The 22836-nt window shown below is 40.1% G+C and overlaps 3 protein-coding genes across 6 annotated transcripts in view; all 3 read right to left on the reverse strand.

The window, feature by feature from the left end:
• The window catches only part of LOC140665058 (C-Maf-inducing protein), a 32132-nt gene extending 15931 nt beyond the window's left edge, over positions 1–16201 (reverse strand). Inside the window, exons 1-2 of the mRNA XM_072890755.1 lie at positions 14479–16201; positions 10739–13593 (exon numbers count right to left, since the gene is read on the reverse strand). Coding sequence (XP_072746856.1) covers positions 10739–12094 — 1356 coding nt within the window. The 5' untranslated portion in view covers positions 12095–13593; positions 14479–16201. The remainder of the gene's footprint in view (positions 1–10738; positions 13594–14478) is intronic.
• Positions 16202–18006: 1805 nt separating this feature from the next.
• The window catches only part of Dip-c (dipeptidase C), a 31851-nt gene continuing 27021 nt past the window's right edge, over positions 18007–22836 (reverse strand). For all 4 annotated transcript variants that reach the window (XM_072890763.1, XM_072890762.1, XM_072890761.1 and 1 more), the window contains exons 4-9: positions 22381–22442; positions 22255–22299; positions 19123–19392; positions 18561–19005; positions 18317–18468; positions 18007–18236 (exon numbers count right to left, since the gene is read on the reverse strand). In XM_072890763.1, the coding sequence (XP_072746864.1) occupies positions 18173–18236; positions 18317–18468; positions 18561–19005; positions 19123–19392; positions 22255–22299; positions 22381–22442 (1038 nt within the window). In that variant the 3' untranslated portion in view covers positions 18007–18172. The remainder of the gene's footprint in view (positions 18237–18316; positions 18469–18560; positions 19006–19122; positions 19393–22254; positions 22300–22380; positions 22443–22836) is intronic.
• On the reverse strand, positions 19366–22248 carry LOC140665061 (uncharacterized). Its single transcript, XM_072890757.1, has one exon. It carries the CDS (start codon positions 21650–21652, stop codon positions 19553–19555), a length of 2100 nt encoding a protein of 699 aa, XP_072746858.1. The 5' UTR covers positions 21653–22248; the 3' UTR covers positions 19366–19552.

Here is a 22836-nt window from a genome sequence, read left to right on the forward strand (position 1 = left end):
CATTCTTTCGTGCCTCGGACTCGTGCGAGGGACTTTCGTCTCGATGGCATCCATGGCCACGAAAAGCGAGCGACCGACAGGTATTTTACAAGACGTTAGCGCGAAGAGTAAGACGGCCGCTACTTGAACACGTAGCCCAGGGTCAGCTTTGACGTCAGTAAAACACACGCTCTCGTATACACGCACGCATGCATGCATGCATGCATGCATGCATGCACGCACGCACGTTCGCGCATAGAGAACCGCGCCCGTCTACACGCGATCATCCGACTCACTCGCACCGATTTGTTCGCGATAGCTCGTATATACGTTGTATGTAAGTTGTTTTAAAAGTGCCTGCCGAGATTCTTCCAAACAAAGTTCTTTTTTTCAACGAGAATATCAAAACACTTAAAATCCAATCAAGAATAATTTGCAAATAAAATTTTCGAAGAAAAAAGTCATTATAAATTTGTATTCTTTGACTATATTCAAATAAACTTTAATAGATAATGATTTTTAATTAGATGACATGTATGCGTAATGTTATAAAAACCTTGTCAAAGACCTTCTTCTTGATTTTTATCAAAAAGAACTTTTTATCTTGAAGTCGACCAAACAAGCTGTGATTTAAAGAAACATCTTTTCTGGAACCTCTGGGTTACACACATACATGTTTTACCGAGACACTGTCGATGTTAATGTCAGCGACCGCGATTTGTCTTGTCGATCTCTTTCCGGTGTCTCCTTCCACAACAAAAGGAAATTGTGCGCTGGCAATATTTCACGGTACGCTTCAGTTTGCGCAGTATCGATTACGTGAAGAGGTCAGAGGCGAACTCGTGTGAATCTCGAATCTGGTTTTCGATGGAGATTCGGGTACGCACGTCATTGCGTGGTTCGCGCGTGAACAGAAAGTGTGCCGTGCGAGGCGATACAGCGAGGATTTTAACCTCATGACTCTATCATAAATCAGTTTCTATACTTGACATTCGAATCGATAGCAACGTAATTTTCGTTCATCGCAAACACGTATTGTTGTATATTATATATAAATAAAAAAAATATTCTTACATAATTTTATATATAGTTTTCCAATATATTTATAAAATTTATTTTTTTTTTCATTTTCTTCAGCTTTTTTAATTTTGAAATCGAAAAAAAGGAGGATATTCATGATTCGTTTGTTGCTTTTATCAATGAAAATGAATGTAATCTCGTTTGCAGAGAGTGCGTTTAACGCATCTGCATTCAATCAAAAAATTTAGTCATATTATAATGCAATGTAAGATAATTCTGCAATGTTTTACAATCTCTATAGATTGACTATTAATAGTATATACAATTAATATTCATGACGATATTAACGATTGAAAAGTATTAAAAAAAAGGATAAAGTAATGATATATTACAAACATTGTAACCTTTTTTTCTTTCTCACCCAATAACCTAACAAAACACTCGATTTGAAATATAGTCGATTGTTTGGATTGCATGTGATTGAGATACTGGAATTTCCGACAATCATTGTCTCTTTTCATTGACGATATAATCTTTATAATGGATATACGATTGCTTTTTTATAAGCATGGATAATGTAACTTTTTTTACACAAACATTTTACGGAGATTTATAGTGTTGCTATAGTCCACGTTTTATTTAATCAAGACGAGATAAACGTCAAATGTTAACGCGTTTTACGTCAATAGTTCCCCACGACTATGTATAAACAGGAAATCTATAATTTGGAACCGTTTAGATAAATAATGATCGTCAATTCCAGGCATTGATACATATGTACGTGCGAATTAATAACAAATCCGCAATTATTTGCAATTACTCGATATTATTTACGAGGTGCTAAATACACGAATTAGATTTAAATACGGTCCTCGAGTAAAATAATTGCGGTGTATATTGAATCATTTATAGGTATCGATGCTTTTTTATTACAATGCTCGTCATTGTTATTTAATAACGCGTAAACGAATAGAAAACCGCGAATATACGCTAATAATGACCGCCTGTTGATGATTTACGAGCGAGCGCACGCGATACATTTCTCAGCCTTGAAGAATTTCGCGATCTATGATCGAACATTGATAAATTGACATATGTACATATATTAATCTACCGCGCAGGATTCCATCTAAAAATGATCATTAATCAACGAGCAGCCGATTATTAATGTTATATTAGTGTCGATTATTTTTAGAATCTTTTGACTTTATCTCGTCTCGCACGTGGAAACCAACGATGAGGATGAATCAACCGAGGATCTTTCCTTTTCGCTGAATGTCAAATATGTGTGACTACTCTTATGTCACTTGAATTCGCGGCGATATTATCGTCACTTTTTTTCCTCTTTTTATTTAACCACCGTACGAAATGTATATATAGATGCACATAACGCACGTCATCTTGACCGTTTTTAGAAGCAAATTACACTTTCAACCGATTACAATAATTGCAGCTATATTTGATAAAACCACCGTTGCCAATTGCACTTGCACAGTGAGCGAGAAAGCATTTATAAGCTCTATAAATACGATTTTCCTTTATTGGATTTTCGAAATGTTCACAAATATCTTTCCCGATGTAGTGCGATTCCTTTTAAAGATAGCATCGCAATTATAATCCGTCACTTACGTCAGGAAAATACACATAAAGGACTTTACATGCTAATATGGTTTTAATATCAATGTAAAAGCAGCACATTATACCTTTAATTAGAGATTTTATGATATACCAACCGTAAATAGCACATTATAAGATAAACGCGCGATTTAAAATCAAATTTAAATAAAATCAGATTACATTTACCGCTAAATACTAATTATGAAAAAATAAGGATCTATATATAATCATAAATAATTATTATTGTATTTTTAGCTTTTTCTTCCGCGGACGTCAGTTTTAATTTATTTAATAGGGCATAATTCCTTGGTCTTTCATATTACATCGGCACAATTTGAAATACAATAATTTCAACGAACTAAATTTGGCAGTCTCATCCTAGTCAAGTTTGTTCATTGAAATTATATAGCCAGAATTCGAAGCTAAGTTTAGATGAACTAAATGCAGTCGTCTGATCAATTAAAATTTACGTGGAGTGCTCGCGATATTCATTGTAATATTTTGCAAATCTGAAAATAAATAATTCTATTTTAGATTTAAAAGCTGCCATACATAGCATCTCTAGAAAAAAATTATATTAAAAAATATTCCTATACGTTAAATGTATTTAATTATATCGATATATCAGATGTGATATATCGATATCCTTCTGTGCACATGTATAGTAGTAGAATATTCAATTTCAAAAACATGTCAAACATGCCATGTTATAACGAGATATCATCATATATTATTCGTCGAATTCAAGTGACATAAGAGTAGTCACACATATTTGACATTCAGCGAAAAGGAAAGATCCTCGGTTGATTCATCCTCATCGTTGGTTTCCACGTGCGAGACGAGATCGTTCGAATCTTCACCTCGACGAGATCGTTCGAATTTCGATTGGCTCGAGCAAGAGATGCACGAAAAAGAAATGTGAAAAAGAATTTCCTTCATTCTTCATACGCACGTCGCAAACGCGACCAATCTGTGCAAATATGCCATATATATATATATATGTATATGTAATGATATGCGCGAGGGATGCCGGTATCCGTTACACTACGTCGTTCACCTCGGCTCAAGATCGAAATTGTGTTAATTGCGCACGTATGTCACCATCGACATATGAACGACAGACGAGGACGGGACCCATTAGCAGTATATTTGCGCTACGAGAAATACTTTACTCTTGCGCCACGTAATAATCTAATGGCATCGCATTTTACCCTCCGAGTTTCCTGCCCATCCTCAGTTTATGCTTCGGTAATAAATGGAGCGTGTAAATGCCAAAAGCCGCATACGGTTAAAAGAGCCACCCCACAAGTTTATAGCTTCGATTTAACGCGGTGGTAATACATCAAATTACTATAGCCACGATCGATATATACATATATATATATATATATATATATATATATATATATATATATATATGTGTGTGTGTATATATTATATTATATAACAATTAAATTATATATAATTTACCAACTCGTACTTTGGAGTATCAGGTTTGCAAATTATTTTTTCTTGTTATTATTTTTCATATAAATTTTTATACATTTTTTTTTATTGGAAATATTTGCATCGTCATCAATCATATTTTGATATATATGTATATAGACTTGTCTCGAATTCCTGCTTTCTTGCGTTATCACCTTCTCGGATGTTATAACTCATTCCAATTACCGTTTAATTTTTCGCCAAACTTAAGTACGTCAGAGCCACGTAGGTATTACTACAAATGCGTCACGCGACAGTACAATTTTGTTTATCATTTACTCATTCCGACGTAAACTTGTTATTATATATGCGTATTTTTGTGAAAGGCAGACTGAGATAAAAAAAAATAAATCAAAGTAAAACGCGATATATACATATTTTTTTAACGACAGATCGTTTCGATGTTTTAATCAAATTGCAATGTTTGCGTTAATAACTCGTTTAGCTGCGTCACATTGTTTATTCTATCGATGAATTCCATTAACATATAGAGGTTTCCATTGTCCGCAATGCAATATGCACATGTGTACATGTACGTACAAATAACAGGATTTCGTTTATTACTATAATACTCTGCATTATATTGATACAGTTGGTGAATTGCACGAGAAAATTCGAGACAACATTTTGTATAAATTTGCCCGTTATACATAAATATATATCCTTCTAGGAACAAAGCGATCTCTGTATTATTTAAATTCGCGTTTATTTCTGTCCAGGTTATTTATGACGATTAACCGCCACACGATTACGTTTTTACGAGAAAAAATAATCACGATGTGCGCGCGACGATTAACGTCCAAATGATTTCTTCGTAATATAATATTACACATATGACAGTTCAGACTCGAGAGCGTCTCTCTCCAAGTGTCAAGAGTCGGATACGACGGATGACGTACGAAGGGGCATTTCGTGCCTTATTCTCGATTTCCGATTTAAATGGGGTAATACGCGGCATTTTTACGATTCGCCTCGCACTGCCGAGCGATAAAAAGCCGCGCCGGATTATTACGACGATCTTTCGGCGACACGGAGCAACGGCACGGTCGTTAAAACCCGACGATAATTTCCTCCCCGTGCAATATAACGCGAAGAAAAATAATTGCGTCAGCGCAATAGAGCCAGCCGTTTATACGAGCGTCCTTCGCTCGCGCCTCGCGCCTCGCGAAAAGCCCTCCTCGGCTGGTCGCCCTGCTAATTCACGCGACGCATTATTTCTCGTATGTCAGTGCATTATCTGTCATGAATAAAACGACTGCGGCCTATCGATACGCACCAGGGCGTGATTAATATACCCGCTCCCCCCTCCACCGCTCCCCCTAATACGAAATCGACTCTCATAAAACGAAACGCTTTTTCGTTCCAATGAACACCGCTCGTTTATTTTTTTCCCAGACACTATATTATTCCAAAGTTATTCTGAGCAACGCAGCGACGAAGTAACAGCTGGTAACTTTCAGGAAATTTTAGTATTATTATTACATTTCGCTTATGTGTTATTTTACCATTTCTCGAATTTCTCGAATGTTCGAGATATACATAGGTAGCTAACGATCGCGAAGTCTGATTGAGAACGTCGCCATCGCGCGACAACATTTGTTAATTGAAGCGACAATTGCTGACCGAGTCAACGGTTTAGTGAATCGAGGTAATGAGTGAGATGAAGTGTACAAGGGCGCGAAGCGATGTTTACGATGTTGCCCGTTGCTATAGCAGATCTATTAATACGTTTTCCCGCGTATATCGCATGCAATATTAATATAGAGTATCGCGAAAAATACGCATGTATATGCAAATGGTGAAGAAGAAAAATAAAGAAAACAAGAGCGAACGCGTACGTATGTACGTCAAATATACGTACATACATACGTATATTTATACATATGGGGTGCAATTCAGGAAATGCGCGGGACAAAAGCGAAATACCTCGCGCCAAATTATGGAACGCGTGGACAACTTGAATGGAGTTTCTAAAAATACACTTCGCGTCATATGGTTTATCGTTGAACGTCCGGTTTAACGAACGTTTTGTTACCGAACAAAGACTGCATTAGTACAGAAATATCGCGCTCGTGCGCGCGCGACATATACGCCTCGTGTGCATATTTTATATATGTATGTATATGATATATAGATTACACCGCGAAATTCCGTGCTATTCTTCCCCTTCCCCCCCTCCCCCATGTGGATATGACGTATAATAAACCGCACCCCGTTGTCCATGCGAAATTTTGTGGAATTAAATTTATCGAATTCCGTCCGGTATGCGTAAAATATCGTACAAATAATACGCTTAAATAAAAATATCAAATAAATAAAAGTATCAAACGCAATCAAAATCCCCATTTCCGCAGTCTCTCGGAATATTGTTTTTTTTTCCAACTGTAATTCTGCTGAAATAAAATTCCCTTTATTTTTCGACACACAAGAAAAGAATTTCAATTATATTCATTAAAATGATACAAGCTGTGTCGCTGCGCAGGCTTTGCAAACATGTGTAAATGTATACAAATAATTAAGAAAAATTATAAATAACAAATGTAATAAAAGAGAAAAATGTACGAAAATATGTATGAATAAACGCAAATATTTATCAATTATAATCTACTGTTATAAGTAATTTTGTTTTCGTTGCAATTATCTTTTTTTCAATTTGCGATATTTTTTGTTATACGATTTTATGACAACAGGTCGGTTCGAAATATAATGTAGCACAAAAGAACGCAAAGTTTAAAAGGAAATTTCTTTTATTGTCGGATGGATGAACGAGCTGTAAGTGCAGATCACTTGTCACAGAATCAAATTTTTGGAATCTTTAATTTCACTATGTACACGATATATTGGAAACTTGCTGGATTGTTGCCTTTATCGTTGCGAATAAATAATCCTTCGATCTCTCTTTATCCTGCCAAATAGGCACTTGACTAGTCGGATTAACATGATTCCGTTTACCATTTGCCTTATTAACGAACTGCAAACCGCGCGTTGGCAATCCTAACGGATCGAGGTCTCGTTAGTGAATGTTGTATCATACGCTATCAGCGTTAGTCGTGTACGACAAGGTAGAGATTATCGATTAATTATTTAGCAGCCGAACATATACGTAAGAAAAAAAAAATAAATAAATAAATTCTCAAAGGTATTTGAGATTTTTTGTACAAATGTTTTCTATATTCATGCAAATTATTATAAAATATCAGAACCATCTGCTTATTTTCGACAAAATTTAGATATTAGGAATTCCGTGATTAAATGCGCTCTTAAAGTGGATTCGATGCTAATTAAAGCAACTTATCTAGAGAACTTGCAATTAACCTTAAACATATTTGATATCATACTATATACATTTTATATATAGATTATTACCTTCATCTTGACCTCTCTTTATCGATCTCAATGCGTTTGTTTTCATAAGTAAATGTGTTAAATAAATAGAGTACGCATCATACGACTTATATCTTAGCTGAATATTTTTGGCACCGACAAATTCGCCTTTGACATTATCGATATTATATGAAGAGTGTCGAATGATATCAATACTAATGGCATTCGACATCGAATAAGTAAAACGAATATCGAGAGGCCGATCTCTTCGCCGATCCGATTGCGTCAAAGACGTCGCCGTTCTCTTATCAACTGTTCGCTCGATTAAACCATAACGGGAGGAATTGACAATCGACGAGTGTTTTTTTCAGCATCTGCCGTCATCGTTGTTTCATCCAAATTTCACATAAGTGTGACGCACAACCCGAGCCGATTAAATGTAAGGCCACGTCGCTCGATCAATGACGACGATCGACGAAACAATATGTAATTCGACGATTTCTCGTTATCTCTTTTGAAAAGAATAAATCGCCCAAGTTTCGTGAATTCCTACTGCGTACCGAACCGATGTTCAACACGAGCGATTAATCTCTCAGAATTCGTCGCGATCGAATAATCGCGGAATGTTATCAAAGTTTTATCGATAACGAGGTTGTCCTTGTGCATTACCGAGAAAAGTTTGGTGACGTCGGTACATTCTAATTACTCATTGACATTCAACACGCATTTAGTATGTTATGCCATATATTAAACCACAATATTATTATTATTTGTCATTACTATTAAATTTTACAATTTTACTGATTGTGAATTATTAGTGTTATCTCGAATCACATTACAATAATATTCGCAATTATTATAAATTATTAGATATTAAAGCGTAACGATATTATTATTATTATTATTATTATTATTATTATTCATTATTATTGCTTTTTATGATTTTACAGGATTATTATCTTAAATCACACTAGAATAATTTTTACGTTTAGATGATTAGATATATTATATCTACATGTATAGAGATATATGTATTTATTTATACGAATGTATGTGCATACAGACATACGATAAATGAGCGAAAAAATTTGACAATTTTATAAATAACTCAATAAAAAACACACGCAGTCGCGCGCGAAAACGTCTAAATAAATAATAACGTCATCGGAGGAATGTACAAGATTTTAAGAAAGCTCGTCGACACGTGCGTACATGCAAATGATATTGCGCCACGAAAACAGAAAAGGAAACACGAAACCGTACCGTCAAATGTACCGTCAAATTTTTATGACAATAATCTCTCGTGTAAACGAGATAATTGCCAACAATAAAAAAATGTATGTTATAATTATTATTTAACTTCTTTTCTCTCAGAGAGAGAGAGAGAGAGAGAGAGAGAGAGAGAGAGAGAGAGAGAGAGAGAGAATATGGCTCTTGTCAAAGCGGAAGTCACGTATAGACGTATCGCTACGAAAATAGAATTTATCACAAAGTGTCGCATCAAGTGCTACTAGGTACGTGTAACGCGTTCCCTCCTGTAAAGCGAGACGATAAATTGCATTTCACCGAGATGCACTAGCGCCGGCGCGGCGGTTCCGTAATCGGCATCGTGACTGCGCGCTCAGAGACGAAGGTAACGAATTTTAGCCGGTTTTTCCAATCGACGTTTCTCTCACCCTCTCTCTATCTCTAGATCGTAATTACGTAACGTCGCCCACCGGAATCGAGGAACCGAGGCAGAGGAAGGAGAGGGATCCATCGCTGATCGTTGCACTTCGATGCAGCTGCGACCGCTGCTCTCCTTCCTTTATCCGCGATGCACTTTGTCGCGTATATATCACGAGCGTGCCCCGTAAATCGGCTTCGACGATGCAGATTGCATTCCGATACAATGCGAATCGCGGAGACAGAGAGAGATGGAAAAAAGAGACGCGAAAGAAAACAGAGGAAACGGAGACGCGTAATCATTGTTTGCATCGAGATGCCCGACCTGCGCGGATTTCATTGTTCCCCGACTCGATAACGAGAAATCGGGAAAGAACTACCTCCAGCGAGAGATCGAAATACAGGGAATAATGCATATTCTATAACGACTTTCGATATTTTGGTGATTGTGAATTCGTAAATATTCTTTTGAGATATTTTTTTAAATATTTCAAAGCGTTACAAGAATAAAAAAAATCTCTTCATAAATAAATGATAGATTAATTTGACAGTTAATCAAATTGACGGGCGAATTTATATTCTTGCACTGATAAATATTTATAAATAGGAAAATGTGATGTTGCACACGATACCATCAACAGTAGCATTCGATTTACTCAAACCTGAGGCAGAGATGAAAGGCGAGGGCATAATTATTTTCGCAAAGCTCGGCTCTTCAATTGTAAAAGTTCCTCAAAGGAATCACTGTGAATCACGATAATGAAGTATGAATACATCGCGGTACGAGTTTACATAATGAACTACGATAAATGACTGCTTTGCACGAAAAACGATTACTTAAATAGATCGAATTATGAAAGGAAAAGGTTGAAGTAGACACGACGAAATTATATTCTAACAAAGTTCATCTCTAAACTTGTCACTTTCAAAATAAATATAGTTCAAGCTACGTGAGCCGTTCTTGAACCAATAAACTTACCGTTGCTGTAAATTTTTACAAAAACAATTGACTTTCGAGAAACGCAATTGAATTCCTTAATCCTTCCAGAGAAACACAATTAAATTCCTCCCTCTCTGTTGCTCTCCCTCTTTCTCCTGGATGAGAAACAAAGTTGAGCAATAGAATTTCCTCTCGAGTAACTACAATTGTATTACTGTTTCAACATTACCGTAGTAACCAGTAATCTGGATAATGATACAATGCACAGAGATAGAGAGAGACTCATTGCTACGCCTACGCATGCTAACGTAACAAGCTCGAAAGCGACCTAAGCCGAGAATAGAGACCTCAAGCAAAGCCGCAGAGTTCTCTGGCGTTAATCGCGTAAAATGAGATTAATATTATTAATCATCACATATGTCATATTAAGCGCAAATTATTATACCATCTGCGAAGAAAGATATCTCATATCGAGATATGCCGATTCATTTTTCTCGTGTTTTAATTTTACTTGATTAGACTATAATATAAACAATATCTCGCTATGCAAGATTTCTTTGTCAATTTGTAGAATCGATATTTGTTTATAAATTAATAAAAATCAAATGTTTTGTTTCTTATTTCCAGAGACGGAATATGAATCGAGCTTAAAGACTCGACTTTGAAAATGACTCAACATGACAAGAAGTAAGTTTGCAACCTACTCACCGTCTTGGATGACAGACAGGCATCGTTTAGATAGAGATGATGCGTCTCCCACCGTCGTAGGAATTTGCTGGACAGGATCTTTCTCACGAGGGTCCGTGTGTGATTCAGGTAGCACACCTGGATGTCGCCTTCTTCGAGCGGCTTGAATCTGGGCCCGGCCGGACCCGGGCTCGGACTCGGGCTCGACGAACCGCTGGCCGACGAGCAGCCCGCGCTCTGTCGCTCCAAATTCGGGCAGGATCTCGCGGCCGGCAAACAACCGGACGCGTCTAGGCCCTCGGGTTTGAGCGAGTCCATACCCGGACTGTTATCCTCGCTGTACGAGCTGCAGGTGTCGGCGGGCGGGGATTCGACGTTGGATCGCAGACTCACGCCCGACGACAACTGCGGCGAGCTGGTGCTGGTGGTCTCCTGCCGCATCGCGCCGCCATTCACCGACAGGAAATCGTAATAGGGTACCGCGGAGGAGGTGAGACCAACGGTGGACGCTGCTGCCGGACTGGACGGCAAGGACGAGCCGTCCTCCGTCTCGGTCTCCGGATTGCAGGCCTCTTCTTCTTCCTCTTCGTCCTCCTCCTCCTCTTCCACGTCGTCGTCGTTCTCTTCGGGCTCGCTAAAGCTGTTCTCCAAGGACGGTATGTCGCCGACGGAAGCGGCGGCTACCTGGGCACTTCCGATCATGTTGATTTGCACCGATGGCGACGAGACGGTTGTCGCCGTCGCGTTGGCATCTTGTCTATTCTCATCGCTACGGGAATTTCTCGAGGAAGACAAGGTGGACTCCATCGTCGATTCGCTCGCGGGCGACGATGACGGTGACATCGAGGAGGAGCGCGTCTCGCCGTTGTTCAAGCTCGAAGAATCGCTGGAACGGAGACGTAGCATGAGCTTGCGACGCCAGCTGCTGCCGTTGTTGCTGGACTTCTTCGTCGGTGACGGAACGAAACGCAAAGCCGTCTGATGACTCTCGTCTTCTAACGCGATCTGACGCTCGTTGGTGCCGTTGGTGCCGTTGGTACCGTTCAAAATGACCGTTATTCCACTCGGCGACGTCAGGGCGTCCGCTCCGGGTGACAAGGGTTCAGGGTCTAGATAATCAGCGCGGATACCCGGAAGAGTGTCCGTGCTGCTGCCGCCCGACATGGAGACCTCCTGGTCGATGTATCTGATGGAGGAGTTGGAGCCCTCGCTGGTCGCCTCGGAGCCACGTCGATTGCACTCGGTCGCGTTGGACGTCTTGTCGGTCGGCGACAGGATCGCGTTGGTCAGCGACGACTTGCTCTTGCTCGCCGACAACGACGCGGTAGACACGACACTGCGCGACGATCGCGTGAAAGGACTTTGAAAGCAAAACATTGTGCGTTTAACAAGCTCTTTCCAGGGTGATTTATCCGCGATTCGCGATATCTAGAAGAATTTCCTTCAGTTTTCAAATGAGATTAGAAAAACGGCGACAGAAAGGACGCGTTCGAACGCGTGGTATAGTTGAGCGTCTTTGTTGTAGTCGTATCAACATCAATCGTATCGCCGACGCGACCGGATAGAAGGATTTACGCGCTGCTTGTTTTTCTGCCTGAACTTTCCCGCTCTTCTCCGACGCCCTCGTAGACCGATAATCCCCCGCGTCGACCGAGGACAGACAGAGAGAAAGAGCGAGAGAGAGAGCTCTTTGTTCGCCAGGTCACGTCGCAATTTCTCCGGTATCTATCGGCCGGGCTAATCCCGCGTATCTCGACGAAAATTCAGAGTCTCTTGACGTTCTTCTTCCACCCTCGCCGCAGTATCGTCCGCCGCGATTGTTCGAGTACACCAAGGAGGGGGATCTCACTTGAAGGTTTCGGAGCCACCGGCGATCACCATCGCGGGGAGAAGAGTGTATCGACCGGGCATGTAGCAGTCATCGAACCGATGAGTATCTCTTTTGCAGACGCGAGATCTCGGAGAGAGAGAGAACCTCACGCCGAATTCAGCCACTCATTTTTTTTGCGCGCACGTTGAAACGCGCCGCGACACATCTTTGTGGGCTGTTGGTTCGACAACACCTAACAACCTAACACTGCCAGCACCTCGTGTTGGCGTCAATGCCTCTTTCAGAGTCGATGCTACCTCAGATGCTGCACTCTGAGAAACGACCTTTGTCTGTCTGTTTGACAACAGAACCCGCGGACTACGACGTCACAGACATTACTTGCACGTTGAAGAAATAGAATTCACGGAGGAGGCAGATGATCCAAAAAGAGAGAGAGAGAGAGAGAGAGGGGAGAGAGAGGATGGAAAAGAGAGAGAGAGAGAGAGGTAAAGGAAAGAGAGAGGGGGGGGCGAGTAAGAAAGGGACAAGGAGAGAGACCGCGCCAGGCGTGTTTCCGACGTGATACGTAAATGTCTGACACGACTGGGGACGACAGGACAGGTGGGGATGACCAACAGAGAGCAAGGAGAGGAGAGGGCGTCGCGGCGCACGGCGTCTGGTGGTCGATCGATGACTAGTCGGCGAGTTCGCGCGGGATTATCGCACGCCCGTCGTTTGCTCTCCGTGTTGCTTCTTATCGCCGTGTCTCTAGATGCACACGACTTGATCGACCATCCCGAGGGTTAAACCTGAAGACGCTTGATCCTTGTTTTTTCGCCTTGGAGTACAAGTCTGTCGAATTACAAATCAGACAGAGGACGATATTGTTCTCCCTCTCTCTCTCTCTCTTGTCGTCGGCCAAGTGTCGTCCTCCTGGTCCTCTCGTTCATTCGGATCGTTTCACTCTTTCTTTTTCTGTTTGTTGTTGATTGTACGTTGCCGAGGCTTGATTCGTAATGCAGATTTGATTACTACGATGACGTCGGCATAATTGCCGATTTATTTCCTGTTGGCGAAAACGATTACGATCAGAACGCGAATGCTTGTCCTTCACACCGATAGGAACGTTATATTTTCGACGTTATATCATCATCATCATCATCTGTCTCAATTCGCTTATAGACGAGATTGGAGAAAACGAAGCATCCAATCCGATTAAATCGATCAATTAAACCGTTTTTTTTCCTCCGTATATGCAAGGATGCCACATCGATCAACAGATTACGGAGCTAAAATTTATGACGTTCTATGCCGATTAAAATGGATTGCGTTGTATACACAAGCGAGCGATTCCGCGATTAGATAGTATCAATAAGGCTTATCACTGCCAATTTTTTTTCGCCTTTACGAAGCTGCGCCGCGTGGATTATTCCACTGTATTGTAGAATAAATTCAAAAGATTCTGCAGTCTGTGAAATCTCGTTTCCACCTTGGTAAACTTTTCTACGCGAAACCTGCCACCTGCGTCTGGTCAGAAATCTTCTTCAACAATTTCGTAGATATACCAATATCTATAATCTAATTTTCTTTTTTTAATAAATCCTCGCTTTCCTTCTTATCTCGTATTTAGTTATCTTGTTCTTTACTTTGTAAACTTTTAATGCATATATATTCCAACATCGCAAATCATATCACAGGCGAATTGAAGATTCGATCGGTTCTTTTGAAGAAATTGAAATTAATAGAAAGATTTGAGTTTCGCCAGAATTATGAGAATATTTATCACGTAAATAGAATTTTGGAGCAGCTTGTCTGGAGCAAGCTCCTCTTCTTCTCTCGCAAATCACCGCGTCGAAAATAAAATAAAAATAGCAACGTCACAATCGATTCTCGAACAATTCAATCGTCTTTAAAGCGTATAAACTTTAAGCCGAACTCTCGTTAAACTTACGTTTCGCTTGAAATCGCGTCCTCGAAATTGGAGCGCGTACTTTTACTTCGTCCCGTTAGAGCACACGCGCGCACACACACACATACACACACGAAGACACAAATATCTCAACACATGTCAACCTATATCCGGAAGTCTATCCGCGATTTCCTTATTTTATTTATGTCTTTATAGGCTGACAACTGAAACTCCGTCGACTTTTGTGGATCGCGATTTAATAGCGGACCGCGGAGCGCGGCTCGCGATGTGGATCACTGACGGCTGACGGCAAACGCGGCGGGCTTTACTCTCGCTCTATCCCGCGGTCGCTCTTTTTCTCGCGACGCGAGTCCATCCCCTCCTCCGATTCCTCGCTTCCTCTCTTTCTTTCTCTCTGTCTCTTATTCTCACGCAGTTCCGAAATTACCGCGTGCCGAAATAAATCACGCTGGCCTTTCCGCCTGTGGATCGCGGAAATACGCTCTCGTCGTACTCGCTGCTACTTTTATTTTTTTTTTTTTTTTTTTTTTTTTTTTTTTTTCGCCTCGTTATCACAAGCCGACGGAAGAGCGACGCTGCGTCTGACGTCTCTGGGTGCGCGTGCCGCACGCACTTCTCCGTAAACAGCGTCCGTCGTCTCTCCTCCCGCGACGGGTTCAAGTACGCCACGACATCGGCAGCATCGTGGCCGAACGCTAACGTTCTCGTTCGTACTCTCGCTCCTTCCGCGATGAATCGAAGAAGCGGCGGAAGCGCGATCAGCGTCGGCTCCTCCTCGCGAAACGCGACGACCGACTGGGCTCCTTTACCACGAGGTCATCATCGAGGGTTCTCTCTCTCTCTCTCTCTCTCTCTCTCTCTCTCTCTCTCCTCGACGTCGGTCCGCCGCCGACTCGGTTGCTACCCGACTCCCCTCGAGGCCGCGCTCCGCGAGAGTGACGTCTTCGTCCCCGTCGACGATCCTCCCTCCTTCCACGGTGGCGGTTTTAATTATTCCCAAGCCGCGACACTGGGCATCGAGGTCGATGCCTGCAGGTGGTCGCCAACGCACGTCACCAACGTTAGCGACGACAGCTTGACGGCTGTCAAAAGAGAGAGAGAGAGATAGAGAGAAAGACACGTGGTAAACCCACACAGGTCACGCTCGTCCCGCACGTCCACGAATGACACCGAGATAATCCGACACGCCTCGATCACACCTTCGGTTTCGTCGCTGCTGGTATCCCACCTCGTCGTCCTTGTCCTTCTCGCGCTTCGTCACCTCCCCTGCGCATCCTCGTCCAACTCGACGAACAACGGCCTGTTTCGACGACGATCGTGGATCACTAGCTAACACGCGTGCAGTCACGCGACTCGTCGATATAAAGGCGCTACGCCAAAGACGACGAAAACGTCGACCGCGACGGCGTCAACGGGCATCAGGCATGCGTGTTGGAAAAGCTACCGACTTTCACGCCTGTCTCTCTGTCGCGTTTCCCACTACCGCTCCCCTTTTCTATCCATATTTGTCCCTTTACCTGCTCTTATCTCTTTCTCCCCCTTTCCTCTCCCTTTGGATGAATATGCCGCGTAGCCACGAGTTGATTCACAGGGATTACTATACTTTGATACCGATGGCTACGCTAATGTAACGAGTTCAAGCTGATCAAACCCGTGCGATAAGACGTGCGAGAGACGCCGTAAAGACGTCTATAAGACGGCTTTTTTATCATTTTTTCAGGTGTATCTTTTTGTTATTCGCTAAAGAAAGAATCTTTTGCTCCGAAGATTCTACCTCAAGGAGAAAAACATTACATGTATCGAGTGATAATAATAAAAAAAAAACTTTCTACTCCTTGTCCATGTTGACTGTCAAAAATTTGTTTGCGATACCCCAAGTAATCCGCAAAGTCTCACGAATACATCTTCATCGAATCAAATGTAAATTTTCAAAATCCTCTTTAATTTATACAAACATAAACTTCCGATTCTCTCCTGAAAAATTATGTACAAGCTTCCGATTAATTCAGAAAGTCTTCAAAATCAGCAGCAACGTGTTACCAATATCGTCGTCGTTGAGCTTCTCGAGAAGAATCATCGAAGAGAACAGATTTTACGGAGGATAAAAAAAACTTGATTTAAAAAAATTAAAAACAAATAAATAAAAAAAAAAAAGGAAGAGAAAAGAAAAACTCGACGTTCGCGAGCTGGTGAACGACGCGTCTGCGCGCTTCCACTCGACTCGCGCAGCTGGAACGCGAGTTTCGCGATACACGCTGTTGACACTACGACATTGTAATAAGTTAACGTGCGCGTGCATCGGCTTTTTTCTTCTCCCTTCCCTTCCCCGCCATCCCGACGAGAATACCTGTTCGCTAGCATCGTGTCAACGTTACGTCAAACGCGCGAGGTTCGCGCTCCACATTTTCGCGACACGTATTTATAAACCAATCGCGAACACGTCCATTTGATTTAAATGCAGCCCGGCGATCGCGAAAAGATAGTCGATTCCAATCTTCCTCGAGACTCGAGTCCTAACGATAAGTAGATTTTAAAAGCCCGCAAAAAGCGAGCGCGAGCATCCTCGCGAGTGATTAGATTTGCGTCGCATTTGTATATACAAAGTTAGAATTTCTAGTTGAGAATTATACAGATATCCCCTCTCTTTTCGTAGAAAAGATTAGCTAATAATATATTTTCAAATCCGCGCAATCTAATTGTGGTACGATGTCCGCTCCTCGCTTCGATGTCTTATTTTTACACGAGCGATCGCGAAAACAGCAGTTACAAACTCTTTGTTGTGTTCCGCTCTCTCTTAACTGTGGCTTTCGCTACAATATTTTCACCAAATCTCTTCATGTGAATATGTGATAATGCGACTTGACGTCAACGCTTCCTTCGTTATCAATTGCCCCAGGCGAGGCCTATCTCTCGCGTCACCAAAGACCAGACAAGCTTATTTAAAAACCTTGTAATTTTTCCGCAGACTTTGGTTCGTTGACGTATCGACCGCTTTATACTATTCTTGTGAAATTCAAGACGCATGTTGCAACGCGCGAGCGCCGTAGGTTGACGTTTCGCATACACGCCGGTCACACAACTGTAAGGCGCCGATAATAGCCGCACGAACGTACGCACGACGCACGCACGCACGATAATAACCGCGCTTAGATTTCATTCGAGATGGTCGTGCGGACTCTATAGTCGGTGCGCGTTAACTTCCACGCGAGATAAAAGTATTCCTACAAAAACGTCAAATTAAGTCCTAATTTCCACGGATTGTGTGACGCTAATGACATGCGCGTCTGTAAAGTTGAAACTATTTTCAATTTTGAAAAGTTAAAAGTCGTCAAGGCTGATGAAATAAACATCGTCGATAAAGAATGAATAATTTTTACCCACTTTAATCTAAGTTATCTAATGTAAAACTATTTCTAGCGCGAATGTAGGTTTGAAAAACCTTGTTACATGATAACCGATAGCATATTTATTTAATGTGTATCATAAAATAATGTATGTATCACGATGACGATATAACGTTACGAGTTACGACGTCCTTACGAAACTTGCACGGTTTTTTTATTATGTGTATAAATGTTACATTTATGTATAAAAGGTATAGTATACAAATATAGAATATATATGGCTTTATACCTTATAGAAAAATATATGATTTTATCACAATTATCACTTATGCAGCTCTTTAGCTCTTCGACGTCAATTGTAAGGATTAATATTAAGAATCGTTCAACTTTGCATCAACTCCTTCTCTTTGCATATATTCTTCTATTTCATCGATCCTAGAAAATATATACGTAAAATTTAATTTTCTCTCTGAACAATATTTATAGAAAATAATTTGTACAGAATGGATGCTTACGTGCGAGGAACATGCGTCATATTTTCCACTCCAGTCTCCGTTATGAGGACATCATCTTCTATCCTGACACCACCAAAACCACGAAAGCTTTGTAGCTGTTCTTGCACGAGGAATTTTGACTGATCGGGATTGGCCAGAGCTGCATCCAGCAACTGGAATAAAAAATATTTTTATTACTTAAATGCCGAGAATTAATATTAAAATATCTTTATAGATTTACTTGCATTAATTATTTCTAACTTACGCAGTCTATGAAGTAGCAGCCCGGTTCTATTGTGAGGACCATTCCGGCAAGCAACGTACGAGCGGTCCTCAGTTTTCTCACTCCCGCCTGTTTCGAACGTTCAGGATGACCCGACAGATATCCGCCGACGTCGTGCACATCTAATCCCAACAGGTGGCCCAATCCGTGAGGCTGAAACACTTCGTTCAGACCTGCTCTCACCATATCCTCGACATCACCCACCAACAGTCCGCCCTCCTTCAACGATGTCAACATAACTCTGTTCGCTAAAAGATGCATGTCCGTCCAAGCGACTCCTGGCTTCGCGGTTGCAATCACCGCGTCGCGCGCCTTCAATACCGCGTTGTAAATTAGCTTCTGATCCTCGGTAAATTTTCCGTTGGCCGGAAAACTACACGTAATATCGGCTGCGTATCCGCAATAATTGCCGCCCATGTCAAACAGGCTGCGCGATACAAAGAGAGTGTATTATATAACATGAACAACACGTAATAAATACATGAATTGTAACATGAATCTACGAACATGACAAGGACAAAATTATTTCCAGCGGAAATCTTACCACATATCTCCATCCTGTATTATTTTATTATTCGGTGCGCCAGCATGACCGTAGTGTAATATAGAGGAATTATGTCCGGATCCGCAGATGCATGTGTAGGACACATGCCTACATCCTCCCGTCCCATATACATGATGCAAGAACCAAGCTTCTGCCTTGTATTCTGGAATCCCGGGACGCATTAAACGCATTATGACCTTGTGCGCCTCCGAACTTATCTTGCACACGTACCGCAATACCTCAATTTCCTTTGGAGATTTGATTACTCGGCTATATGAAACAAAAAGAAAAAAATTTATATAAAAATTATATATTATGAAAACAGATTTTTTTTATACAAGACATTTATTCAATTTTTAATACAATTCTTTTTGTTACTATTTCTTACTTTAATCATTAAACCGGAAATTTGTCCATATGAAATATAATGTTATAAAGCGTCTTCAGCAGCGTCTAAGTTTTGCGACAGGTAAGATAGCAATTTATCGTCGTAATCCACGAGTTTTGCCAATTTCGCATAATCCAAGCATGCAACCCGAAAGCCTAATTTTCGAATTTGCCGTTTTCTCATTATCTGCGGTCCTATTAAAAACTGCGAGTTCCAGCAATAATATTCGGGCAAATGAATCAAAATTGCGGTATTGACGTTTCTCTTTTTGTGCAAATTCAAGTTGAAAACTGGCGTCGACTTTAAGAGAGGATGTATCAAAATATCTAAAATGTAGAAGTTTATCAGGGGCAACCTACTTAAAACTACACTCCTGCTCAACTTTTGTTCGCCGCCTACTAAATGCGCTAATGGTTTGTGTATTTTATTAATAATACCCCTGATTCTCATGTCCAAATCTAAGGACTTTGCGTTTCTATCTAGATTAATCGGACCGCCTTGATAATCTTTACATTCTAACGATATGCTTGCATCAAACAGTTTTAATTTGCTTTTCAAACGATAGACAATAGGCGCGTCTTTTTGAATTTCTAGCCTGTTTACAAGATACGAACTAAAGATTCTATCTAAATATTTGACGGGATATCTTTCGAGATACATGCAAGAGAGAAAAATGTCTAAAGCATCATTCAATTTCAAGTCTGCGAATCTCGCGGACATCACTTGATCAAACATTTTCCAAAACTCGGTCGGATCCGGTGGTTGTAGATTCAATAATCCAAACGGCGTAAGAATTGAAGGCAACAAAGTAGGCGAAATTTCCGTTCCATGTCTTATGAAATATTTTCCACATTCGGCAAGAACGTACGGATTTCTGACCTTTAAATCTTTGCAATAATCCATGATGGAAGCGATTAAATTAGGATCTCTCGTCTCAGTGCCTTTAGTTGTTACGCATCTCGCTAACGCCCGATCGATATTTTCATCGATATATTTCTTCGTGCGTAAAGCGTTAATAAAATTCACGAGCTCCTTTTCCGTGGAAGTAGTTATGCTTACACCTGCCCACTTACTAGCACTTGACAGGCATCCCTTTAAACACTCTTTTCCGTGAAAGCAATTCAATATATTAGCCATTTGCGTACCGGACAACTTCAACCACTGCTCCGAGAGTTTCTTCTCCAAGATAATTTGTATCATGTCTTTACTTCGTTGAAAATATTTTAACGATCTGAATAATGGCACCAGTAGGTCCGATTTAATATCGTGCTTTCTACACATCAAACCTGCCCACAACGTGTCGACGCAGTTTCTGTATTTGGAATCTCTAAATGAGGCCAAGATTTTCACCACTCTGATTAATTGTAACACGGTAAACTCGCCGTCCGTGGCTCTAATCATAATTTCGTTGCACATCAGATCCTTATAAAGGTTCGTCGAAGGACTAAATCTGTCTCTCTTCAGCGTTCTCAGTCCTTGCAGTATCATCTCGCTGTCTCGACTTTTGACAATCAGATGTACAAGTTGTCGTACAATATTGTTCCTATTAATGATTTCTGCGGACGACTGACCACTTGACAAGGCTTTTCGATATCGATACCATCCATTTTCCAATTCTATCATTTTCTTTAAACTTTGGAGCGCTATGCGACAGTTTATCTCATCGGCCACCTTGCCCTCTGTTCCTTTATCCGTGCCCTTGGAATTTATTGCACCCAAAACCTGTTCTACGTCTGCATTTCTCAGATGCTCAAGATCAGAACAGAAAAGTATTGCTGTACCTTCATTCGTTTCTATACTAATACTGTGCTTTAAGGGCTGAGTTTTCATCACGCTTGTGTTGGTGGAACGAGGAATATTTTCTTTATAAATTACTGCAGACTTTTTATTTTTATTCGATACTGATGTATCTTCTTTGCTTCTATTACCAAAAAGAGCCTCGATGTTGGTAATCTTTCTGACAATTAAAGGAACTTCTTGTATATGTGTACCTTCTTGTACAAGGATATTTGTCTGAGTCAATGGTGTTCCACCATAATCGTGCGCGAACCATCTCTTTTTAAATTTGAAAATCAGACTATACGGTTGCACAAATACTTTTGTCAAAGATTTTCTCCAGTATATATGGTTTAAGATTATCATCTATAATAATAATCGCAATTGTAATAAAAATATCGTATGTAAATTTTTCTTTTTTTACCTTCGAAATATAATTATAAGCGTCGCATAATTCAATATTCAATAATTTCTTTCAAGAGCTTCATACTTGTATCGCGAAAAATTAAAACATTATGAATGCGAAGAGGGTAATTGTACTTTTAATTATGTGTATACTAATAATAAAAAAAAATATATAAAACGTTGTATAAAATATTTGATATCATAACCCAATAAAAAGTTGTCAGTAATGTATCAATATAGCGTATGATTACACGAGACGACCAGCTGATGGCGACACTGATTCTTTTATGCAATTGATACGCGATAATCAGCGAAAAATTAAACTTAAAAATATTTCATTTTATCGATAATATTAACATATAAAAATATGCACTTTTTAATTTATTATCTTAATTACATTATATTTTATTTGATATCTATTTGCCTATAAGGCTCATCTATCGTTCTTCTCTCATTCTTCTCATTCTTCTCTCTCGCATGTATGTAAAATTAGAAAATTTATTATCAGCGCAAAATATATGTATACACGTTTATAAACGTAATATACATATATACTTACTCACCATTCACATATTTCTGGATATAGAATGCTGTTATTCACTTTGAATCTACAATAAAAAAAAATCCAAATTAAAAAATCATTTTTGCCAATTATACTACATTTTTATTAATGTGATTTTATTACTCACTCGCTGATACCGTCGAAAGTAGCTTCACGTGCTAATAAGCCGCTATCGCTGTTTCTGCCGCTCTGCAAAGATAAACGACGTTCGTATTACAATCGTAATATCATAATTGGGGTTGCATAATTTAACCAATTAAACATTTTACGAATGTACAATCAAAGTAAAAATAAGTCTTATATAATCCTGATTCAAGTGAGAATCGAGAAAGCATTCTTCATTCGGTCGAAAGCGAAACAAACGTTTCCGTGCTATCGATTTCTGCCACCGCACAGGATACATGCGTGATAATATGTATTACGTATTTCAGTAGATGATAATGTCAGTGTATAAATCCTTAACGCGCCATGCATTAATTAACAGATTAATTGGCACGTTATATTGCACGTCACAAGAGTGCGTATAATTAATATCTAAATTTCAAATTAGTTTCCGTTTTATAATGACTTACAAAATTTCCTG

This window comes from Anoplolepis gracilipes, chromosome 4 (assembly GCF_047496725.1).
Source record: "Anoplolepis gracilipes chromosome 4, ASM4749672v1, whole genome shotgun sequence".
Taxonomy (NCBI): Eukaryota; Metazoa; Arthropoda; class Insecta; order Hymenoptera; family Formicidae; genus Anoplolepis; species Anoplolepis gracilipes.

Excerpts from the sequence above, each read along its gene's own strand:
- LOC140665061 (XM_072890757.1), bottom strand. The coding sequence starts at position 21,652 with ATGATAATCTTAAACCATATATACTGGAGAAAATCTTTGACAAAAGTA.